Raw genomic sequence first — 24,004 nt, 5'->3', positions numbered from 1 at the left:
ATGAGACGATTGCTCTTCACGTAGGGATGCGAGGAGAGGCGTGAAGAAGTAGCCTCCGGAGCCCCGGCTCAGAGACTCGATGACACGCCGGAGGAATTTGCCTAGGGAGGCCTCGGCTTGGTGATACCCCAGGGTCCAGAAGCCCCCACTGCTTGAAGGACATTGCCCTGCTGAGTCTCCGGAGAAGAGGCAGGCGGGTCTTTCTTAGCAAGTCTAAGTACGGCACACACTCGCCCGCTAACCGCGAAGAGACTGACCCTGGCGAGAGGTGCCACGGCGAGAGCCGAACGGGGATGGTACGGTTCCCGCACTTCAGGCGGCGAAGACCTCCTCAGGTGCCAGGAGATCGGTCCGTGGACAATACGAGGTTTTTTTTGTTTTTCTCTTTTTATGTTTTTTTCGGTTTTTTTTTTTTTTGTTTTTTTTTTTTTCCACCGACAGAGAGGAACCTGCCACCAGCGCGGTGCGGAAGGATCACCGGAGATCCTGATCGTCGATGAAGGAATGACCTCGAGTCTCCGGTAACGGTGGCTGGGAGCCAGAACAGTGCCGCGGAGTATCGAGAACAGCACGAGGATTATCTGCAACCGCGAGTACGACCGGTAACCATCGTGGAGAAGTGGTGCCGGGACTGCGAGCAGTTGTCGCGAGCGAGACCTTCCTCCTCGGGATAGAGATCGGATGCCGAGATCAGGACCGGTGAAGCCCGAGCCAGAGAGTCCGGGACAGTGCTCATTTGCGTGGGCTTGCCCTTAGACTGCAGAACGCACCGGCAGTGCTGGGGGTTGGGGCAGCACAGGCTCCGTTAGAGTGATGAGGTCCCTGGCCGAGGAGAAGGTCTCGGGCGTAGGAACGGGACATCAGCTCAACCCCCAGATCGTTGGCAGGGAGCGAGAGGGATCGGACACGACAGACCTGCCGGGCCCTGGAGTCGACGAAGTCCCTGCACGGCCAAACCCGGCAATGCATGCGGCGCCGGGTGCTCTTTTCGAGGCAACTTAGTGGGAGAGAGGTAACAGTCATCTTCCCCTTGAACTGGTGCTTGGAGAGGGTCGGATGCCAAAAAGTGGCGTCTTCGCGGCACAGATGGTCGCGTGCCGGAGTCGATGCGGCACTCGGATGCTCGAGGAATGAAGGATTAAGCGCCACTCCTGCAGGACGTCTTGAGCGCTGTCTCACTCCTTCTTGGCCCGGTCTGAAGGCCTTGCAAATGCGGCACTTCTCGAGATAAGCCGATTCCCCTCAGCACTCAAGCAGGCGTCGTGGGGATCGCTGGTGGCATCGGCTTCTTACAGGCCGAGGCAGGTTTGAACCACGGCGAACCAGGCATGAGCCCGGCGCTCGGGCACAGGAGAGGGCTAGCGCCCCGAACCCCGCTAACTAATACACAGAACTATAAACTACAACTATACTAAACTAAGTGAACTATAATAAAACTAAAGAACTAGACAATGAACGAGACGAGAAGCTAGGGACGTGGAGACAGCTATGCCGCGCTCCACAGTTCCATAGCGACCGACACCGAACCCAACGTGAAGGAGATCCTTCGACTGGGGCGGGAAATGGCTATAATGGAACTAAGCATCCGCATGTCGAGGGTGGCGGACAGTCTCCGCGCCGGGGATCGGTGCCCTCAGGATGGATTTATTAAGGTCCCATTTAACGCACATCCACGGAACTTCAACCTTGATACTCAGTCTGAGGGGACTACCCTCCTAGGTCGCACGGTGATCGCTTCTGGGACCGAAAATCCCTGTGGCCCTCGGAAAGAGGGATACAGCACAAGTACCGGGCAGTAAAACGCGCCGTGCCACGTTCTCGTGACGTCTGCGGTCCCGGGTCAACCTCCTCCACTCGCCCCGTTCCGTGCGAGAGCGAAGCATCTGTACCATCCGCGAGGAGCGGATCCCTCGTAGCGGAGCCAGAGGTCCCGCTGAAGAGGTGACGCTCGAGTGAACGCGGGTGGCCGAGTCCGAAGTGCGCTAAGACCCGCACGCTCATTGCGCAAGGACCGTAATAGGCCGGTATCTCTCGGTGGCCGGGGCTCCCAAGGCCGCAACGCGCGCGGGCAAGCCCGGGATCGACTCTCGGCAGCGGGCACTCTTCGAGAACGACTAGGGTCCCCGGAACTGCGGTGACGACAAAAGGCCCCCCCCCGCCATGCCGAATAAACGGGGTGGACGGAACACACATCTATCAAGACACGGATGGGAGGAAGGAGGGCAAGAGGTATCCGTGTCGGCCAGGGCTGTACCATGCCGTCGCCCGGGGTATTAATGCACCTTCAAAAACGAGGGATTCGTCTAACCTCTCGAGGACAGGCTTGAGGGACGCAGGTCCTTTGCTTGCGCCTGTTACGCCCCGTGAGTGATGCTGTGCCGTCGCCAAGTAAAAAGCCCTAAAGGCCCTCGCCCATCGGCAAAAGCCTCTCCGCCTTTGCCTCGGGCTGTGGGCACAGGCTGTCGAGCGGACTAACGTTGAGGCCTGAATGGTCTCGCGGGTGACCGGCCGTATAGCATGCCGCCAAAAACTTCCGGGCCAGCCGGCCCGCACAGGAGAGCGCGCATGTTATGACGTCTTTCTTATTGTTTGAGCTTGCAGCCTGACGCGTGCAGTTGTAGAAACAACAGGCCGGCCCCCAAACGGAAGATCCCGATTGTGTACACTGGAGTTCCGCGAGGCAGAGAGGCCTAGAGACCTGAAGCAGAAATAAAAGCGCATAGTGACTCCGAGACAGACTCCTGGTGGCCGTATGTCTTGCGCTCGCCACAAGCCGCCTGTATCGGTGAAATCGCTCGCGGACAAGGTGTTCCCTCCCGTCAAGAGCGTGCCGCGAGAGCGCGAGTAAGAACGAACAAATAACTCAAGCGGACGCGCAGCTGCCCTTAAATTTTATCACCGCCACCGGGGGGCCTCACGGGCAGGGCTGGTGTACGGTGTACGAGGGAGCGAGCAAGCTAGACTGTTTGGAGACCCGCAGGCGCATGGCCTCCGGACATAGACCTTGCCACCAACGCTTAGCGTCCATTATTACGCCTCCGCGCTCCTCCACCTTGGCGAACCGGAGCTTGTTGCCCGTGCGCTCCCCTCTTCACACCACATTGAACGACGTAGCGGAACACAGCGGGGCGGGGCTGGACGAGATAAGTAACTCTATAGCACCTTCGAAATGGACATGGAGTGGAGCTCCACTGAGTGCTAGCCTGACACGGGGGAGATGGAAGCCGTGACTGCGCGAGATGAGCGCTGCATGGCTTGATGTCCTCTATGAAGGCAGTGACACGAATGGGGCGCATCTGCCCGAGAGGGAGACTCAATGGACCGGGGTCCGCAATTCTCGGGAGAGCCGAGCCCAGCCTGATGGCATATTTTGTACAGCGCGACGCGTCTCTGAAGACCTTGTAAGGGCCCCGGAGGGTCGCAGTGGTGGGGGACTACAGGTGGGATGTATGCGCCCAATTGCACCAGGTGCAGGAGGTAAGAACAACAATTGGCGCTCATCTGGGAAGGACGAGCGAGTGAGAGACAAAGCAGGCAGCCGCTGGCCGTGAGCGAGGGTGTGCTGCTATGCAGCCCTGGAGCACCTGCGCGCTGGGTCGGAGCACGCGGGCGGGGCAAGTAATACGGAGATGAGAAACGAGCGAACCTTCCAGGGACCCGGAGCACGGTGCTTGTAAAGAACTAGCCTACTACACGGACCCTGTCCAGAGACCGATGACCGCGCAAGCCGGAGGAATTTGTCGAGGCAGGGGCTGGTCGATAGCCCAGGGTCAGGAAAGAGCGCCACTGCAAGGAACGCAACCTATCCGCCCGCTCCTGCTGTAGTGCTCGGCAGCAAGCAGCAGACGAGTCTTTCACGTCTACACCTACACACTGCTCCGCTCCTCAGGGCCTGGGGGAGAGGTCCGCTGAACGAGCACCTCGACCCCTCTAAGGCGGTAGACCGGGCCATCTGGGTGTAGCCTGGAGCGGGACCACCGTAGTGGGTACTGGGTCCCGCACTGCAAAGGTCTGGCGATAGACCTCCTACGGATGCCCAGCAATCGTCAGAGAGAGGAGTCGGATGCCGCTTCAGCTGGCTGTAGTAATCCATACCGGTTGCCAAATACCATGTGGAGCTTTCCAAGGAGCTGATCAGAGACCTAAACTGGAACCTGCCACCACGCGGTGCTGGAAGGATCTTACCTCAGAAGGTGAAAGCTGTAATCTGTCGGATCGAGAGGCAAATGACGCCTCGATGTCTCGTAACGGTGGCTGGACCCAGAACAGTGCCGGGAGTCATCGGAGAACAGTCTACTGACGGTGATTGATCTGCCCACAATCCTGCGACTAACAGACGAGATGTTACCATCGGTAGGAGAAGGGTTGCGGACTAATATTTTGTTTAATTACAAAGCGGAGCAGGGATGGCGGCTAAAGTCCGAACTTCCTCGGGATCGCGAGAAGATCGAATGCCGCCGCCACCCGAGATCATGACCTAGAAACGAACCAAAAAAACGGGTAGGCTATAAAGGAGACTAGTAGAGATCCGGGACAGTGCTCACATTGGCGTAGGCATGCACCTTAGACTGTGCATGAATCGCACACGGCAAGTGCTGGGGGGTTGGGGCAGCACAGGCCTCCGTTAGGAATAGATGAGGTCCCTTGGCCGGAGAGAAAGGTCTCCGAGCGTAGAGTAACGGGAGCGCTTACAGCCAACCCCAGATCGTTGGCAGAGCGAGAGGAGTGGAACCGACAACTGCCGGGCCACCTGGAGTCGACGAAAGCCTGGCACGGCCAAAGACCGGAATCACAGCGCGCCGGGTAGCATCCTCGAGGCAACTTTGGTGAGAGAGTAACAGTATACTTCCCTCTGAAAACTGTGTGCTAGGAGAAGGTGTCGGATAGGCAAAGAATATCAGTGGCAGTACTGTCTGACTGGACATCAGAGAAGTCACCGTTGCCGAAAAGAAGTGAAACGATGCGTGCACTACACGTGCTCCGAGGAAGAAATTAAGCGAGCCACTTCCCAGAGGACGTCTTGAGCGCTGTCTCACTCCTGTCTTGGTCCTCGTTCTGAAGGCCTTGCAAATGCGGCACTTCTCGAGATAAGACGATTCCCCTCAGCACTCAAGCAGGCGTCGTGGGGATCGCTGGTGGCATCGGCTTCTTACAGCCGAGCAGCGGTTGAACACACGCCGAAACCAGGCAAGACCCGGCGCCGGGCACAGGAGAGGGCTAGCGCCCCGATACCCCTAACTAATATACACTAGAACTATAAACTACAACTATACTAAACTAAGTGAACTATAATTAAACTAGAACTAAGAACTAGAAAACAAGAGACGAGAGAGCACAGGACGTGGAGACAGCTATGCCGCGCTCACAGTTCCAACGACCGACACGGCCGGCGGTAAGAAGGAACTGAGGAGCGGGCGGGCCGGCAGGGGTATATATTACCCGTTATGGCGGCGCCACTCTAGGGGGCGACCTGCCGGCCCGCTGGAGTTGCTAGGGTAAAAGTCTTCCGAAGAACGTGCACGTGCAGCACGTACACCTACTAGAATGGATATGAGCAATCACTCGAAGAAGAACGGAGTGATATAAATACCAGTAAGTTTTGCAGCACTACATGGGGTTGGAAATTTAGCCATTCTGCTTGTACCTGAACTGCAGCACTTCATGGAAACAGCAAAACAGAAGCTACACTGATGCTAGAACGAGTATTGATAGAAGTAGTGTGTGAAGCAAGCAGTAACAATCTATTTTATTTAAAAAGGTGGTTGGGCACTAAACTTGCCATAGGAGGTTACAGCCCTGGATGAGCTTCCCTTTGTGCTCACCAGGCTGCTGGATCCCACCTGATTTTAATCTTGCAGGGTCAGAAGCACGTCTCTAGGCCTCTAAGCACACTCTCGGGGTGCAGAACCTCTATCTAGCACTCTTTCCTGGGAAACTGGACTCCACAGTCCAATTGCCTAGGCCCTGAAGTGAACACTGGTCATCCCAAATCTCCCCAGTAGCAACAACATGCTCCCCAGAGCTGGACCCTTCGCATTACTATTTCATCCTTCAGAGACTATGTGACAGTTAAAGCAATGGATGCACAGACTTTGCAAAGGAATTTTTAAATCAAACACTCTTTACATAGACTAAGCACATGAGATACATAGATCCATGGAAGAATAAAACATATGCATTCAAATCTCTCCCTCCAGTGTCCTCACTGCTCAGAAAACCCTTTGTGGTTTGGTTAGTCCTTTCAGGGTTTCAGGACCTCTCTTTCCCCTACTCAATCATGCCTTCTTGTTCTGGTAAGCGAAAGCATCTCCCTTTTATAAAGTTCCAGTCCCCCCTTCACCAAGGAGCTTCAAATCCATTGTCAGTTGATTTGTTTCTTTGTTACAGCCCACTTGAAGTCCACACTGGAAAACTGGTGCCCCTTGGCTGCAGCTAGTTGATTGTTTTAAGGTGCTTCCATTTGACTGTAAGACCATCCAGGTTAATGACTCCTGATTGCTCTCCCAGTGGGCAGAGAGAGACCCTGATAACATCTACTGGATAACCCAGTCCAACAAGGAGGTTAAAAAAGGAAGGCACGGTGCATTTCAGAAGCAAAATGATGTTCATAAAATGTAAGAGTTTGCAGAATGATGGAGACAATCCAGACATGCACTAATCTGTCACACAGGGTTTCTGTGAGTAGGCAGTTTGAGCATCATTTTGCAGACATGAACAAATAATTTTCCACACTACAGACTTATGTGGAGCTCACTATAACAATAATTGAGAGCAACAGTTTGGGGAATGAAAACAGTACTGGACATTTGGATGGATAACAAGAACATCCAGAGTTCTAATTGGAAGGATCAAAAGAAAGAGTTCTAGAAAGGATATAAACTCCCCTGCTTCTGGGCATAAAGCAACCTCTAATTGAAGGGAATTATGGAATGACTTGCCCATTTCTTCTTAACTGCTTACTGCAGCATTTCTTGCATCTCCTTCTACAGCATCTGGTACTGGCCATTGTTTGAGACAGGATACTGAACTATATGAACCACTAATCTGATCTGGCAATTTTTGTGAGCCTATAATTGCTAGTGTTAATTAGGTGAAGCCAAAAGATGAACCCAATGTTTCCAGACATGACAAAAACTATTTACAATCATTGACAAGGAGCACTCCCTTTCCCCAACAAAGTCACCAGAGGGTTAAGATTCTGCACCCTTTCTGTACTGGCAGAGTTTACCAGATTAGTAGTCAAGACCAGGGAGGAGGTTAGAAGGACTAATCCTTGGGTGCCAACAAAACCATGTTAAAAACATGATGTGCCTCCAAGTAAAGCAGCAAGCACAATTTATATTGTCTATCAGTGTTGTACATCCCAACAGATTTAATGAGAAAAAAAAGTAATCAGCCAGTAATTCCAGTCTGTCTGTTCACAGGCTGCACAGATTCAAGCTAATCACACCAAGTTGGTAGGAACAAGAAATCATCCTGTCCCCTTGGGCTTGTTACTCTTAGCCTCCTCTACAGCACCAAGCAGGGCTCACACATTGAGATCACATAGGCACAAGATCCATTTCCGTGGTGGTGGTGGTGGGACTTTGCTTACCTTGGTCCTTATATACAAAAGTCTCTTATATATGAAATATAAGTAGGTGCCAAGCGAAAAGCGATTAGGCCCTGACCGCAGATACCACATCACAAAGTTGCTCAAAACCTATTAAAATACTCTGCATTTTAAATGGCAACAGAAGACTAAAGGCTTGTCTACACTGGCACTTTACAGTGCTGCAACTTTCTTGCTCAGGAGTATGAAAAAAAACGCCCCCGGGTTTACTAGCTGTAAAGCACTAGTGTAGACAATGCACCAGCGCTGGGAGCCACACTCCTCGTGGAGGTAGTTTCTCTCCTAGCGCTCTGCTGCAACTACACAAGCCACGTTAAAGCGCTGTGGCGGCAGCGCTTTAACGTTGCCCATGTAGACTAGCTCTTAGATCTGGCCCCAAATCCAATACACGGGTATGCAGACAGCGTCTCACCAAGTTCTACCAGTCAAATGAAAGACATGTGACACAGAGCAGAACAAAGAAGAGTGCTGGACTGTTAGCTGACGGGTTTTCTACTTTAAGGAGGGGTTCCAAAAACAAGAGAAGGATCTGGTTACATCTTAGAGAAAGAAGGTTCTTTCTTTCAGGTGCCTCCCCTTTGAGTTCAGAGGAATGCACAAAGCATTACACCAAGCACGGACGAAGAGGATGGCTCTGACTTAGCGCTCGTGGCAGATTCGTGGAGAGATTAAATAAAGAGCTGGGTTCACTTCAGTTGCTAGGGAAAGCACATTTTCATTGCAACACATGGAAAGCAAATTCTGACGATGCGTGTGTTCTCTTCCTCCTCAAAAGTATTGACTGTCTCAGCAGCCCCGTGCATGCACACAGTGAAGCCAAAAACATCAGGGAAGAGAAACTGCAGTGTCAAAGGATAAAGGAAAGATTCACAAGTCACAGACAGAGGCTAAATCCCAACCACAGCTCCCAAAATAGAATCTATTTTACGCTATCAATGAAGTTTTTCAAAATACTGTTTTATCTACAGGGTTTTTTGTACCGTCTTTAATTACTGAACGTCACAGTAAAATGTCTGCCAGCCTCATGCAAAAGGAGAAAGGACAGACCCACTTATTTTTTCTGGGTTGAGTTTTTTTGCTTTAGAAAAATGACTCTGAATGAGTTTATCCACCAGGGCCTCCCTTTCTGGATTTTTTAATGCTCTCTCTTTTCCATGTATGTGTTTTCACAGCCGTTATTAATAAACTTGAAATGATTTCATGAAAGAGACTTCCAAAGGATTAAAGGTTTTGGTTTCAAATCATTCCCAGATCAGCTGTGGAGAGCCTGAGGAGCACCAGGCGCAGACTATTTCTTGTGTGTTCCTTCATGCAACAGGAAAGGAGGATAAAGGCAATTCTGCATCATAAAGGGGACAGGGTAGATGCAGTACTGCAGGAAGAGGGGGGTGCTGCTAAAGAACACACTGGCATAAGAACATAACAATGGCCATAGTGGGTCAGACCTATAGCCCAGTATGCCATTTTCTCACAGTGACCAGTGCCAGATGCTTCCGAAGGAGTGAACAGGAAGGCACTTTATCAAGTGATCCACCCCGTCATCCAGTCCCAGCTTCTAGCAGTCAGGTGTTTAGGGATACCCAGAACATGGGGTTGTGTCTCTGACCATCTTGACTAATAGTCATGGATGGACCTATCCTCTATGAACTTATCTAATTCTTTTTTGAACCCAGTTATACTTTTGGCCTTCATAAAACATCTCCTTGCAACAAGTTCCACAGGTTGACTGTGCATTGTGAGACATCCTCCAAGAATTCTAATAGAGTGGAGAGGCGTGATTTCCCTTTACAGAGGCCATGTTGACTCTTCCCTAACATACCATGTTCGTCTATGTGTCTGATAATTCTGTTCTTTACTATAGTTTCAACCAATTTGCCTGGCATTAAAGTAAGGCTTATCAGTCTGTAATTGCCAGGATCACCTCTAGAGCCTTTTGGGAAAAAAAACTGGCATCACATTAGGTGTCCACCAGTCATCTGGTACAAAGACTGATTTAAGCAATAGGTTACATACCAGAGTTAGTAGTCCTGCAATTTCATATCTGAGTTCCTTCAGACCTCTTGGGTGAATACCATCTGGTCCTGGTGACTTACTACTGTTTGCTTTACCAATTTGTTCCAAAACCTCCGACAGTTCCTCAGATTTGTCACACAAAGAGATGCAGAGTTATTAAATAGCAGCCATTCAGTTTTGAAGGGCCTGAGTGGATGATATGCAATAACCACAGTATTATGACTAAGGTATTTTAGAGTTTGTGGTCCTGCATTAGACTAAACTGTTTTTTAGAGAGAGTCCTCCCCCAACTCCCTCCCAGCAGAGTTAAAGTTTTTGAGTGCCTTAATTGTACATTTCTTACCTTAACGTATCTGGAGTTTTTTATGTATAAGCTTAACTCTGAATTTCCTCTGTTTATAATGCTTGATTTGGGGATAACGGCAACGTCTGTGGAATGATTTTCGCCTTAAGTTACTCAAGCATATTCTCAACTTTAACTCCAGCTTAACATAGTGTGTCTGGGAATTCCCTAAGTGTTTGATAATGTCCTAACCCCCATCAAGAAACTCACCGTAAAGGCTGCCATGCAATATTTCCAATAATTTGAAGACCGGTGATATTAAACAAACATTTTAGAAATTTTCAACTCCCGAGGGCACCACAACAGTCAAACTCCATGAATCATTTGGGTTTACAGCTGGGTCGCATCATCAGATCAGCACAGACCAGCTGAGCATACTGGTAAAATCTGGCCCGTAATTTGCAACTGATTTATGGGCTTAGAGGGTGGCCTCAGTAGTATGTGCCGGGGGGCAGGGCCTAGCGTCCCAATGACTCTGTGCTTTAAGGACTCCCCCGGCAGCACGGCCTAAGTGTGCAATGGAATCGAGGCTGCAGTACCACGGAAAGCCTTTCAAGCTAGCATGTGGCCACAGAACATCTGAAGTGACAGCTGGGCCAAGCAGTCTACCAATGAGAGCTGTTGGCATGCGAGTCCAATCTATCTCATATCCCTAACTCATGACAACTAACAGAATTTTTGAATGCAAATTAGCTGCAGAGGTGATAATTGGTTAAATTATCCCATATGTCACAATGGCCTCACACTTAGTAGTTGCCTGAGCTTGTCTGTAACTTATAGAACCATAACAATTAGATACAATCATTAATAAGTAAGCTTAGTTACAACGTAATCTTTTAAAATATTGCCTGTGGACCAAATTTAAATTATTTTGACTATACAGAAAGATTTAAGTGCCTGCATTATTCTGGTAAGATCATTTGGGACAAAGAATGAAAATGCTAAATATTTTAAAGGACTCAGTTTTTAATTACTGGTAATTTTTAACATACCAATTAACAGATTCATTTGTATAGTCTCAGAAGACTCATTCTAGACTCAAAGAGTGAGTATTCTAACTCTGGGGAAGGATACATGGTATTTTTTATGCAAAACAGAGGTTAAATTCCTGGCTTTAAGGGCAAAACAGAAATTGGTCTTAACTATGGGGACTCTACCAGCACCTCCATAATGGGTTCTTCACCAAGGCTATCAATCATCCCACAATGTAACAGCAAGTTAAAATGCATATTCATGAATGTGCAAAGTGGACTCCTGCACCATAGCTACCATTTCTTCCTCTGTTAATAAGATAACTAGAATGTGGTAACTCTGTTTGCCCTAACCTAAGTAGTTGGGGGAAGGGAGATGCTGAACTAGTCCAGGGTGAACATTTATAGACAAAAAAGAGCAGTGAAGGTGGAGAAAGCAGTTTGCTTCTAGATTTGCCTGCCTCTAATAAAAGCCACACTTGAATGCACATGTCCATTTCATGATTGCAGCACTCCGTAATACCGACAGCTAGGCAGGAGCTGCTCGCATGCACAGGGCTGCAGATTCAGGAAGCAGCTGAGTGGCTCAAGCTTTTCTTTTCTGTACCCTTAGCACTAAGTTTGCTTACAAGGGCACATGATCCAACCATGGACACTCCAACTCCATACCAAGGAACATGGAGCCTTCTGTTGATTAAGGAATAAAGAGGGTTAGAAAGGAAAGAAAAAAGTACAAAGGATTATACAGAAAAGGGGTGAAAGGAACACACACAAATGACAATGGTGCCCAGACACAGAGCAAGGGGCACAGTGCTGAGCAGGGTACTGATTCACTGGAATGAGGTCTCCATCAAGACAGAGGATAGGAGCCCAGATAGGGTTCCTGATGTTCTTCTGCCTCTCAATTTCCCCTTATGAGATACACAACTCAGCTTGCATCTTGCATTTCTTGACCTCGGGTTATTTTCTCTGTATTGTTCTCTCTCTTATATCCCCACTTCCCATGCTAGAGCAGAGCGAGGACAATGATGAATTAGCCCAAAACCCTTTCATCTATTCTCTTTGAATTTTTTTTTTTTTTAAAAAGAGTTAATACACAAAAATCCATTTACAATTTCAGCTTAAAAGCCTACACTGTCCCATGTGTTTCATTGCACCCCCTGTGCACACTGGACGGAGAACTCACCCAGCTTCAACTCCTCAGCTAGCCAATGCTTTGTCATCCAAAAAAGTTGGCAGTGCCACCTCCCAGCTGAGACTGGGAAATTTTGCTTTGCCACGCTGGTTAATTAAACAGAGGAAGAGGGCTGGATGACAGTATATTCTTTGTTTTATTCTAAGTACAGTATGAGCTTTTTGAATGCCCCCGTGTTCTCCCTGGCTCTGCAGAGATGCCATTGCTGAATACAATCAGCACCCTTGTGGGAATGAGGAAGGTTTTCTGTTCCTGACTTGCAGAATCGTGTCCTGATGGGAAATGCAACAGTGGAATTAGACTGTTTGGACACTGAAGGAACAGGCATCAGAAGTACTCTGGCTGGGGCACAGGGAAAAGGTGTAGTTAGCTCTTTGTCCGGCTTTGTTCTGTACAAAAACTATTCAGTGCTGGGAGAAGTCAGGAAAAAGGCAACTTTTTTTGGGGGTGGGGATTTAAACCGATGATTGAACCTAGCTAGGTTCAGAATTCTTTGGAAACTCCTGAGAGCCTGCAGGTAGAAGGGAGGGACTGTGGAGATGCCAGTGTGGTGTTCACCTAAAGGATGGCAGCAAGGCAGGGTGGTTCACAGAGTAAGGAAGTCAAAGAGGTGCATAAAGATGAACCAGTGAAGTTCTGGTAATCCACTGTGGTCCTAGTGCTGCTACTCCTTCAAGGGTTAAGAGTCTGAACCAGTCAAGCTCAGGCAAATACTGGGGAAAACCGGCTTGCAGCTTTGCTTTTTTAAGGCTGCTTCCTGGCAGCAGGAAGCTCTCAACTCCCTTCTTCTGCCCCCATCCCATTTTCTGGCTTTGTACAAATGAAGATCTTCAGGAACATGACTTCCCTGGTTATTATACCTATTACACCTCCCATGTTAGAACTACACTCCAGTCCTTCTCAATGTAAGCCCTGCCAAAAGCAGCAAGAGTAGACATAACTAATACGTTATACCAGTAACTTTGTACCTTTGACTTTCAGGCACTTCACAAACATTCACTCATCCATCCGCACCCAGAGTCACGATACCCATATCTGATTGGTAATTAGGCACAGAGAGCAAGCGATTTCCCCAAAAGTCAAACATGGAGCCAGACACAGAACTGGGAATAGATCCCTGGAATCCCAACTCCCATCCGCTGCCCTAAGTACTATATACACAACTCACTCCTCCTTGCTGCACGCCTGTCCCGCTACCCAGATGCCATGATCATTGTTCTTAGCATTCCCTATTGGAGAACTCTCTTTACTAGAAGTTTTTCAGTGTTTTCTTTGTTAAAGGGAGTGGGGGTCCTTTACCAGAGCAATTTGGCTGGCCCTGATGAAAGGAAATGGTTGTGCTGTCTTAAACCTGCTGGTCTGTAAACAGAGCTCATACGGTAGAGAGCTCCTAACACAAGGTATTAATACTCAACAGTGATTGCAATATTCCATGACTGGTTAATCACTTACCGTGGGGTCGGTCCAGAGAGAGCATTTTGCACAATCCTGGCAAGGGGCCCCTGGTGATCGAGGGTGTTGGCAGAAGTGGTCATACCCATTAATAGAGGCTCGGCAGAGGTAGCACATCTGGGCACCACAACGACAGGACATGCGGTTGCAACCCTCAGATTTAATTAGGCCAGTCCCACACTTATGGCATTTTCTAATTCGGGCTGCAGTCATTTTTTCTTCTCTGCAACATAAGAGGGGTAAAAGGGAAAGAAATTGGAAGTGGTATGTTTGCTTTGTCTATTCTCAGCATGAGTAATGAGAACCCAGCTCTCTCAATAGTACTTTCCCTAATTTCCCCCTCACTTTTTAGACAGTCCTGTTTCTCCCTACTTCATCTCCAAAGCCTTGTATTGTTCCAAGGAGGTCTGGGCTGAACTGCATTTGGAGCAGAAAACAAATTGATGAGTAGAAAACAAATTGAGTGAAAGGAAGTTAATCACTGGTTACATTCTACAGGCTTAAATCTGGTTTCCAAGTGAGCCAAAATGCAGCAGGGCTAAGCTCTGGCTTGGAAACAATTTCAAACCAAAGTCAAAGGGCCAAAGGGCACATGGATTCTTGACTTGACTTGGCTGAACAGAAATAGAGTCAAGGAGATAAAGGTGCAGGGAAAGCAAACTGAGTAATGTCATTCACTAACTCCAGCTCTTGTGTCTGGCTGTTGCTTTGGTTACCAAGTTGCCATGAACATATATTTCAATTTTTAGTGAGCTAGGCCTGAGATTTTTGGACATTCCTTTTCTTTATTCACCAGAAATTAAAGAAAAATCAAGTCTTTCCTATGGAGAATGGGCATTTTATCCCTCTTAAGTCTCCCCCCATTCCCATAGACTCTCTAGATGTTACTGTTCAAAGATATGCATATTGGCTTTATGATAGCACAGAATACAAGCTGAAATCCAGAACATTATCTGGAAGTGTTTGGTTCCAACAATGGCTCTGCACAACCCTTCCCTCTGGGAGATGGTTTGCTAACAATGGACATAATTCTAGGATTATAATTATTGGGGTATAATCCACTGGAAGGGCTCCATTAACTATATTATCTTGGTGTGGGAATTGGAAGGAAAAGTCTTGGCAAATAGCTTCTGTCACAACTGAGGGCTGAGAAAACTATTTCTGATTACGAGATCCAACTTACTGAGCTTTAGGCCAGGCTAAATTCTTGAATTCGCCACCTAGGAGAAAGCGATATTAGGAAAGTCCAAACCAATAGGTTGGAGACTGAAGAAACTATCACAGTAGCCCAGTGGAGGTGCTGCACTGGTATTGAAAGAGACAGATTCCTTTGCCTCTGCTGGCTAGGCTGTGTATGGAGCAAACTACATTTCCATGGGGGGGGGGGTGTGTGTGTCTCAATCTAGTTACTCTAGTGGACTTGTGAGATGGACACAAGTTCAGCACACAATCAGCCTGATCAAAGCAGTCTGGAGCTCATCAGCAGAGGCTATGTTGTATTGAGGTGCACTAGCAGAGTAGTGTGGAGGCAGCCTTCATGGTAACAGCCCATAATATACCTTGCTCTCGCCAGAATTATTAATTTCTCACATTTCAATGAACATCAACTTCAGACCTAGCGTAAGTTTTATACTGTAGTGGATAATGAACTTGTATCCACACCCTCTCTAAATTTCATCCAAATACTGAATCTGTATTAGGAATAGAAAGAAAAAGCAGTTCATGGAACTGAATCGGCTCTGATTGCTGCTCCTCCTTCGGCCTCTTAACAGGATGCTGTTTGAACATTTTTGGAAACTCTGAACAGGGCAGGAAGCTAGGCCTGGACTCCAGCTGTGCTTCCTTTTCCTTATATTCAACAGGAAGCTTTATTGTCTTCACACAGGAAATCTCATCTGGACAACTACAGAAGGCAAAACTCTGTTAAAGGTTTTAAAGCTATGTTTCCCCTTCTTATTTGGGACATGACAGTCACAATACTCCTACTTCCCCTTTTCTACTGGGAAAGGAGTGGCAGAAAGATACTGAATGATGCACATGAAAGTTAAAATTTTGCTTAAAATTTATGTACTGAGGGATGAATGAAGAGGCTTCACTTGGACTCTCAATGTTAAAACCTGCACAGTTCAATTCTAGTATTAAAACTCGATTTCTGCCTACCCCAAGCACACTAAATACCAGATCAGAGATGACAAGATACAATATTGCTAGAGACTGGGATACATCCAAGAGAAAGAGAGAGCAAATTAGCAGCAGCAGGCCATTCTAATTCCAATATGCCAGACCAGTAGTTTTATATTGCAACCCCCACTTTCTACAATTAGAATAATAGAATCGTAGGACTGGAAGGGATCCCGAGAGGTCATCTAGTCCAATCCCCTGCACTCCATGCAGAACTAAGTATTATCTTGACAATCCCTGACAGGTGTTTGTCTAATCTGCTCTGAAAAATCTCCAGTGACAGATTCCAGAATATTTTGGCTGTTGCTACCGTATGGCCAAAGATCACACTCCAAAAGAGATTTTATGAAACTCCTTACATTTTAGCATCTGCATTTCAAATGAATAATCTCTAGCTTGTAACAGCATGTAAAATATGTGCATCTGTAAATGTACGTGCACATCTCCTTCTATGCAGAAGGAGGCGGCCAGAGGGGAGAGTGTTTTGTGTAAGTGACACCTGGGCAAACCGCACTGCATTATAAGTTTAGATTAGCACTGAACATTAACAAGTGACCTGGTGACGAACTAAGGATTATTCTGTGTCTCTGTGCACCCCTCCTCTGTGTGTATGACACAACATACCGGCCAGATGCAGTATTAAGGTTTCATTTCCTCTGAATGAACAGGTACTAGCTACTGCAAGATACCAGATTAAATGAATCAACTGTGTTCTGGTACAGAAACTCCCATCGTCTTGTTTTATCTCATGGACTACATTGCTGAAAATCATTCATGGATATTCCATCACAGAAGCCTGGTACCTGTTCATTTTTCATGTCCCCAGAACCCTCTCAGTGGAATGTAACTATATCCACACAAAGTCAGGGGCCTTATTAATACACAAACAAGGGCTCTCTTTATGTATTCATACACACAATACTTTTTACTGAATTTAGCGACACAGATGGTGTCTCACCTAACCCACATTAGAAGCTAGAATAAGTTTTCAGTTTTTCCAGATTCAGGAAGTTACTTACATAGATGTTCGATATTTTATGTCATCCTTCTCAGCCAGCTGTTCACAGGTGAGATTCATATGCTCCTTCCATAGCCCCTGGCACTTCCTGCAGGTTTCCTGAGGATAACAACATGTGTTAATGGGAACAGACCATCCCAGACACATCACTGAATAGCAAAGCTACAACTTGTAAGTGTTCCCCAGACCGCACAGATTTGCACTGAAAGATCGGCCTACAACATACAGCCGAGATTCACCAGCAGCAGCTGAGTTTGGCAAACCATCAGCACGCAGCTAGATCCCAATGATGGAGAAAGTGCAAGAGGAATTTGGGAGCTTCCCATTGTTACAATAATCACTTAACAATGGGCTCTAGGGATGAAGTCGTCACCAATAGCTATGCAAGACATGGCCAGGGACTCTTAGCTGAACAAGTTTCAGGGTGAGTGGTTGCCTGCCATTTTAAGCCTAGGAGAAGTTTCAAGGGCCTAAGATGTACATATGGTACTAACTGCAGCTGTCTTAGTCAACGTGAGGGGAACTCCAAAATGGTGCCAATCCTCCCCAACTTGAGACGATGCTCATCATGAGAAATGGAGGAATTCTATAGCATGGTAATAATGAAAAGCCTACCACCACTTCTCAGGTGCACTGGAATCTCCATGTCACCCAGCCCACAAAGCAGATCAAGGTCCTGCTTATCAAGTCCTCCGAAAATTAAGAGAGCAGACAACTTTAAATACACCAGTGGCCTGATGCTTAAAGGCAACACGTGGGCAGACAGTTGGAGAACGGAGAAGGAATCAGAGCCAATTATTATGAATCCTTAACTAGAGCAGAAGTGATAATTAAACCAGAAGTTTGGAATAAACTCATCCTCTCTTCCCTGCAGATTCTCTCTTTTGCAGCATTTTCCAGTCTGGGGTTTGTAAAACTACTGGGATCACGAAAGATGTCAAAACAGGGTAGGGAGGGAGTCTTGACACTAACTAATCTATTTCTATTTGAGGGATGAAAAGTGAGCCATTAGCATCCTTTGATCAGCAAACAGTTAAAAATATTTTATATGTGTATCTATATATATGCACTCATTTCCTGGCTGACTAACCTGATAAAATTACCCACAGTTTCCATATATGGAGTAGAAGCATAGCTCAGAGCCTGAAGAGAAGATAGCCAAGTCCAGTGCAACTCAGAATACAACCCATTTCCTCTTGACATCCCATGTTTTTCCAACCAGGATTCAATTATTACTGACCGTTTAACAATTCCAGGGGTCTCATATTATAGATAATACCTTTCTGAGGAATCAGGTACTACTCAGTCTCAGGCCAAATCATTCCACTTGCTTCTCAACATCGGTGTTTTGCTAACATTGCTCCCATCCTTGCCTCAAACACTGTAGATACCTAACTCCCCCCCCCTCCTTTCAGGAGCACTGGAATGGAGAGAGGCCAGGGGACCATGGCCACCCCACTTTTTACCAGCCATAAGGGAGACCAATGGGGGTAGGGAGCAGAGAGGAGCAACAGGGGACGGGGCCTCGAGGAGAAGGGGTGGGGTGGGAGGACAGGGCCATGGTTCAGGGGCCAGTGGCCCCCCCCCTCTTTCAGGGATCTTCTGCCACTCCTGTCTCCCTTAGACCATAGAGACTTCAATTTACTTCCAAACAGAATTCTCATCTTCTGCTCCCAGGAGGACTTGTTCCTCCACAACTAAGGGTTTGGCTACACTTGCAGGTGTACAGCGCTGGGAGTTAAAGCTGTATTCATACAGCTGTGCAGGGAAAACGCTGCAATGTGGCCACACTGACAGCTACCAGCGCTGCAATGTGGCCACATTTGCAGCGCTGTTGGGAGTGGTGCATTATGGGCAGCTATCCCAGAGCACCTCTTCCCATTCTGGCGCCGTGGGTTGCGGGAAGGGGGCGGACGGCGCGGGTCATTCTGCTTCCTGTCCCAACGCCCTGTGATGCATTGCTTCACATCCCAGCAATCCCTGTTTTTCCGTCCATGTTTGGTGCCATCTTGCCTCTTTCAACGGTTTCTGTGCAGCACGATTTCTGTGGAAAATGGAGGCTGAACTCCTGAGGAGTATGCTGACGAGTCTCGCCAGCACATCACGTTTGGCAGTTGAGCTATTCCTTAAGATCCAAAGTGACAGTGAGGAGTCCGACGATGATAGCGAGTCGTGTAATGCGTATGACATGAAATTGCTTGTGGCATTCACGGACATGCTCAGCACCGTGGAACGCCACTTTTGGGCTCGGGAAACAAGCACTGACTGGTGGGATCACATCATCATGGAAGTCTGGGATGATGAGCAGTGGCTGCAGAACTTTCATATGAGAAAAGCCACTTTCATGGGACTGTGTGCTGAGCTCGCCCCCACCCTGCAGCGCAATGCCACGAGATTGAGAGCTGCCCTGTCAGTGGAGAAGCGGATGGCTATTGTAATCTGGAAGCTGGCAACTCCAGACAGCTACCGATTGGCTGGGAACCAGTTTGGAGAGGGAAAGTTGACCGTTGAAATCGTGTTGATGCAAGATTGCAGGGCCATTAATCGCATCCTGCTAAGAAGAACCGTGACTCTGGGAAACGTGCAGGACATTGTGGATGGCTTTGCCCAAATGGATTTCCCTAACTGCGGAGGGGCGATAGATGGGATGCATATTCCTATTCTAGCACCACCCCACCTAGCATCCGCGTACATTAAATTGGAAGGTATGTCTTCCATGCTGCTCCAGGTGCTTGTGGAGTCTGTGGGCGATCATTGACATTAACCAGGCTGGCCCAAATAGGTCTGATAACACGATCTTTCAACACTGGCCTGTTAGGGAAGTGCAGGCTGGGACTGTTTCCCAGACAGAAGATCACAATAGGGAACGTTGAAATGCCCGTGTGAATCCTTGAACCCCACTTACCCGTTAAGCCATGCCTCATAAACATACAGCAGGGAGCCTTGAGAAGCAACAAGGAATGGTTCAACTACAGCTGAGCCGGTGCGGAATAACTGTGGAGTGTGCTTTTGGCTGCTTAAAGGGGTGCTCGGTGACTCTTAGGAAGCTGGACTCTGGCGGATAAGCAGCATCCCTGCGGTTATATCCGTGTGCTGTACCTCCATAAATAATTTGTAAGGAAGGGTGAAAATTCATCAGATGGGACCTCCGACGTCAAAGCCCTGTGATCGGAATTGCACAGCCAGGAGCGGGCTACTAGAGAGCCAGAACAGGGCTGCAAACGATAGGGATCCTGAGGGAGGAATTTTGAGGCTGAAACAACAGTAACGTTGTGCCTTGCAAGGAGCGAAGTGCAGTATTACATGTAGTAGGAATCTGTGTTTGTTAAGCTGATTGCGTGCCTGTTTCTTTCCTGGGCTAAAGTACTTGGACCTTCTGCAATAATAAAGACAGACCTTTCAAAGCCAAAATTCCATCTACTGAACAAGAAAATAACTATTGAACAGACAAACAACAACTTTTGGAACCGAAAAGCAGGGGGTGGGGTGGGAACGTGCACACAGCTGAATATGTCCCTTCCTGGATCTGTGCAATGACTGCTGAACTTCAGGATGGCTATACTGCATGGTGAGGGGGGTTGAGTGCAGAGGGTAAGTGTTGTAGTTCTCAGGGCTGCTTGGTGAACGTACAGGTGTTGGAGGCAGCTGGTGGTGATGGAAAGAACCTGGATGCTGGAGAAGGGGGTTTTGAGCTGACATGGGAACACAAGGGAAAGAGCTTTGGGACAAGGGTGGCAGGAGGGGCCAGGGGTGGTAGTGCTCCGCCTGCATGGCTATGAGCGCCTGTATAGAGTCTGCTTGGCGCTCCAGGATGCTTATCAGCTGCTTTGTGCTTTTCTTCCTGTCCGCTGCACTTCTCTGGCGGATCCCGCTTTCCCTTTCCCTCCAGTCTTGCACTTTTTGATTCTCTGTGACAGAGTGCTGCATAACTGCTTGCAGCATGTTTTCTTTGCTTTTTCGCGGCTTCTTCCAGAGGTTTTGTAGTCTTTCAGCCATTGATAACATGGGCTGAGCAGTGTCATCATCAGCGCTATAGTCGGTATTCTTCAGGCCGAGGTGGAGTACAACCAGCGCTGTAGCCAGGGAGATACAGCACTGTATGTGCCTTGCAAGTGTGGACGGTGAGTGAGTTGCAGGGCTGTAAAGCCCCCACCAGTGCTGCAACTCTCCAGTGTAGCCAAGCCCTAAGGAGCGAGAGATGGTGCTGCACTCCCAGTAAAGGGAGTTAAAATGTGTCCAGTTTCTCCCCTTAGCCTCCACCATGCCTAAAGAAATGGCAATTATTGCCTTATACACTGCTGGGATCCTTCACAATCAGTATTTGCACAAGTGAGCTGATAACCAATACAAAAGGTAGGTTAAGCGCAGCTGAAATTGAATTCTAATGAGCTCTCCCTCAAAGATACTTTGCATAGCTTTTGCAAGCATTCCATATTGTTTCTACCACTATGAATCTGGCCTGATGGGCCACTTAATAGCCTCACAGTGTTTTGCCAAGATCACAGGCCTGGACATTTTGCATTGAGCTCTGTTGTATGAATTGTATTGATTAGCTCCGCTATTGAGCATTTACATGTACTAAGGCTACAATTTTGTCAAGGAGGTCATGGAATCTGTGACTTCCAAAGATCTCCATGACTTCAGTCCCTCTGGCCCCTCACGGCAACCAGGAGCTACAGGGCCCCACCCCCCCCAGCTCCAAGCTGCCATGGCTGGCTGGGGAACCCTGCTGCTCCTGACCGCGGGTACCCCGCAGCTCAGAGCCATGGGTGGAGGGGGACCCTGGAGCTCCAAGCCCCCATGGGTGGTGGTGGGCTCCTAGAGCTCCCAGTCAGCCCCTGCAGCTGCCCCGCGGCTCTCCATTGTATCATGGATATTTTTAGTAAAAGTCAAGGACAGGTCACGGGCCTCCATGAATTTGACTTAATTGCTCATGACCCGTCCCTGACTTTTACTAAAAATATCTGTGACAAAATCTTAGCTTTAATACTAAGTAACCACAGGTCTCTGATCATTGCTCAGTTTGAACAGTGATAAAGTCTAGCCCATTATAAGAAGCCTTTTGTGCTTTACAAAGCAGCTCTGTTTCATAAAGAGCAAGTACATTTCTTTACTGTCTCTGTTTTCTTATACGCACCACTCCGGGCTGAATTTTACAGCCAGCCTGAATTATTTATTTATTTGTATTACAATAGCACCTACATGTCCAAACCAAGATTGCCTAATCTGTGCAGCCCAATGTACACACACACGAAAAGGCACCCCCTTCCCCAAATAGCTTACATTTTAAAAGGATAAGGGCAAAAAGTGTGAAGATAAACAGAGGCACAGAAGTGATGTGACTTGCCCAGTGTCACACCAGGAACAGAACCCAGTTTGCCGACTCCCGGGCCAGGGGACAATGCTGCCTACTTACTGTTCTGTTCATCCTTGAGCCTAACTTGGGAAAGTTAATTTTGCGTTTTGTTTCCAATTCAGTGAGTTTATTTTTGTTTGTTGTTTATTTTACTTGGTTTTCCGCATTCCTTTAACTCATCCCTTCACCTGCTATTTTAGCAGTTTAGGTTCTCTGTGTTAACAGCTCTGAGCTTTCAGTGTAACAGTCAGCTTGTCTAGATTAACCAATAAACACATTGTCCTCTAAAAGGCCATTGCATTACAGAACAGTTCCAGAATGACTATGGATAAGTGGGACATTAAGTACAGATTACTTGGTTGCATCTGCCCAAGCTTGCCAGGTAGGGTGGGACAATTCACTAAAACATTGAGCAGGGAGAAGAGGAAGGAGGACATGCTGGAGGACCATTCAATCACATAATTTAATCTTTTCACTGTACATCTATTGAAAGTAGTGGCTCCTGTTTCCTGCAGGCTGACAGGAAGCTGCTGTGATTATCACAAACATGTTCGGGCTCAGGGTGATCCTTTGTTTCCAGGAGCAGAGAAGTAGTTACACAGCTTTCCTATTTGGGGCCAGAGGTACGGATAACATGTTAGCATTCAGCAGAGAGATCAAAACAGACAATCCCTTGCCAGTTATTCCAAGACACTGCATATGCAAAGGTCTAATTGCAGCCCTCTAAATGGCTTGACACTTGCGCCAGAACGAACACTAAGAGTATGTCTTCACCAGCAACATTGTTAAGTGCTGGGAGTGCAGCTTTACAGCGCTGAAACTTGCAGCACTGGGTGGGGGTGGGGTGTTTTTTCACACCCCTGAGCGAGAAAGTTGAAGCGCTGTAAAGTGGCAGTGTAGACAAGGTCTTAAGCTATAAAGCATATTTAGAATGCATTTCAACAAAACAGCAGGGATAAAATTAGCCTGCTTATCCCTTCCCCCAACCCACACAAAAAGCTCTTCAAGATCCAATCTACAGAAGATCTGGCAAAGCTAAAAATTCAGCACTTCTACCAATCAGCCTCCTCACCCCTGCTTGGCTAGCCAGTGCTGTACACACGGTCATTATCTGATCAACACTGACTGTTATAGATTCAGGCCAGATAAATCCTGCATGGAGTGAAATGTAAGACGACAAAGATAGAGATAGACTCACTGCCCACAGCATTCCTGCACGCTTGCTTCTTCTCATTGCTTAAGAATTTAAACAAGGCCATTTACTGATCAAGCAAAATGCAGAAGAAATCAACTGCAGGCTCCATCATTGGTCTGTCATCATCAGCCTCCCACTCTCAGTGGCAGCTGTTAAGGGGGGCCCTGTAACTTGCCGTAGCATGTATGCTAGTTAATTAAAGTGCTGTGCTGTGGTTATTCAATGACATCTTAATGCTGCTGCTCGGGAGCCTGCCACGTTTCCCAAAATATGTGAACAGCAGCTTGGGATACTGTAGCAGCTACTCCCGTGTGGACACTCTACATCTGAGAGGGTTCGATTATCTGCTGTAAACAGAGTACAGAATAGTGATTGGATTTTGAGAGTTTCATTTACAGGCAGTGAGGATCACAGCGCTCTCAGAGTAGCATTTTAAGGCTGGTCTACTCAAAGCTGAGCTAATTCGTTGAACCAAGGGTACGATTTTTAAAGCAGTTAATTGAGAAGTGCACATCTCACTAGTTCTAAACTGATATTAAAAATGTCCGAAGTTGCACTAGATTAGCTAAAATCAGTATAAAATAATTAAATGGGGTGTAACCTCTGTACATTGACATGCCCACAACACTCAGCATTTGCGACTCTTTCTAGGGTTTCCCACGTAGAGC

The 24,004-nt window shown here is 47.6% G+C and overlaps 1 protein-coding gene across 5 annotated transcripts in view; it reads right to left on the bottom strand.

Moving 5' to 3' along the window:
* The window catches only part of RNF216 (ring finger protein 216), a 121,736-nt gene that overhangs the window by 20,713 nt on the left and 77,019 nt on the right, over positions 1-24,004 (bottom strand). For all 5 annotated transcript variants that reach the window (XM_032767765.2, XM_032767768.2, XM_075069172.1 and 2 more), the window contains 2 exons: positions 16,787-16,884; positions 13,587-13,809 (listed from right to left, as the gene is read on the bottom strand). In XM_032767765.2, the coding sequence (XP_032623656.1) occupies positions 13,587-13,809; positions 16,787-16,884 (321 nt within the window). The remainder of the gene's footprint in view (positions 1-13,586; positions 13,810-16,786; positions 16,885-24,004) is intronic.

The sequence above is a fragment of the Chelonoidis abingdonii genome, chromosome 9 (assembly GCF_003597395.2).
Source record: "Chelonoidis abingdonii isolate Lonesome George chromosome 9, CheloAbing_2.0, whole genome shotgun sequence".
NCBI classification, from domain to species: Eukaryota; Metazoa; Chordata; order Testudines; family Testudinidae; genus Chelonoidis; species Chelonoidis abingdonii.
Note: the sequence above shows the minus strand (reverse complement) of the source record. Positions and strands in the feature narration are given on the sequence as shown.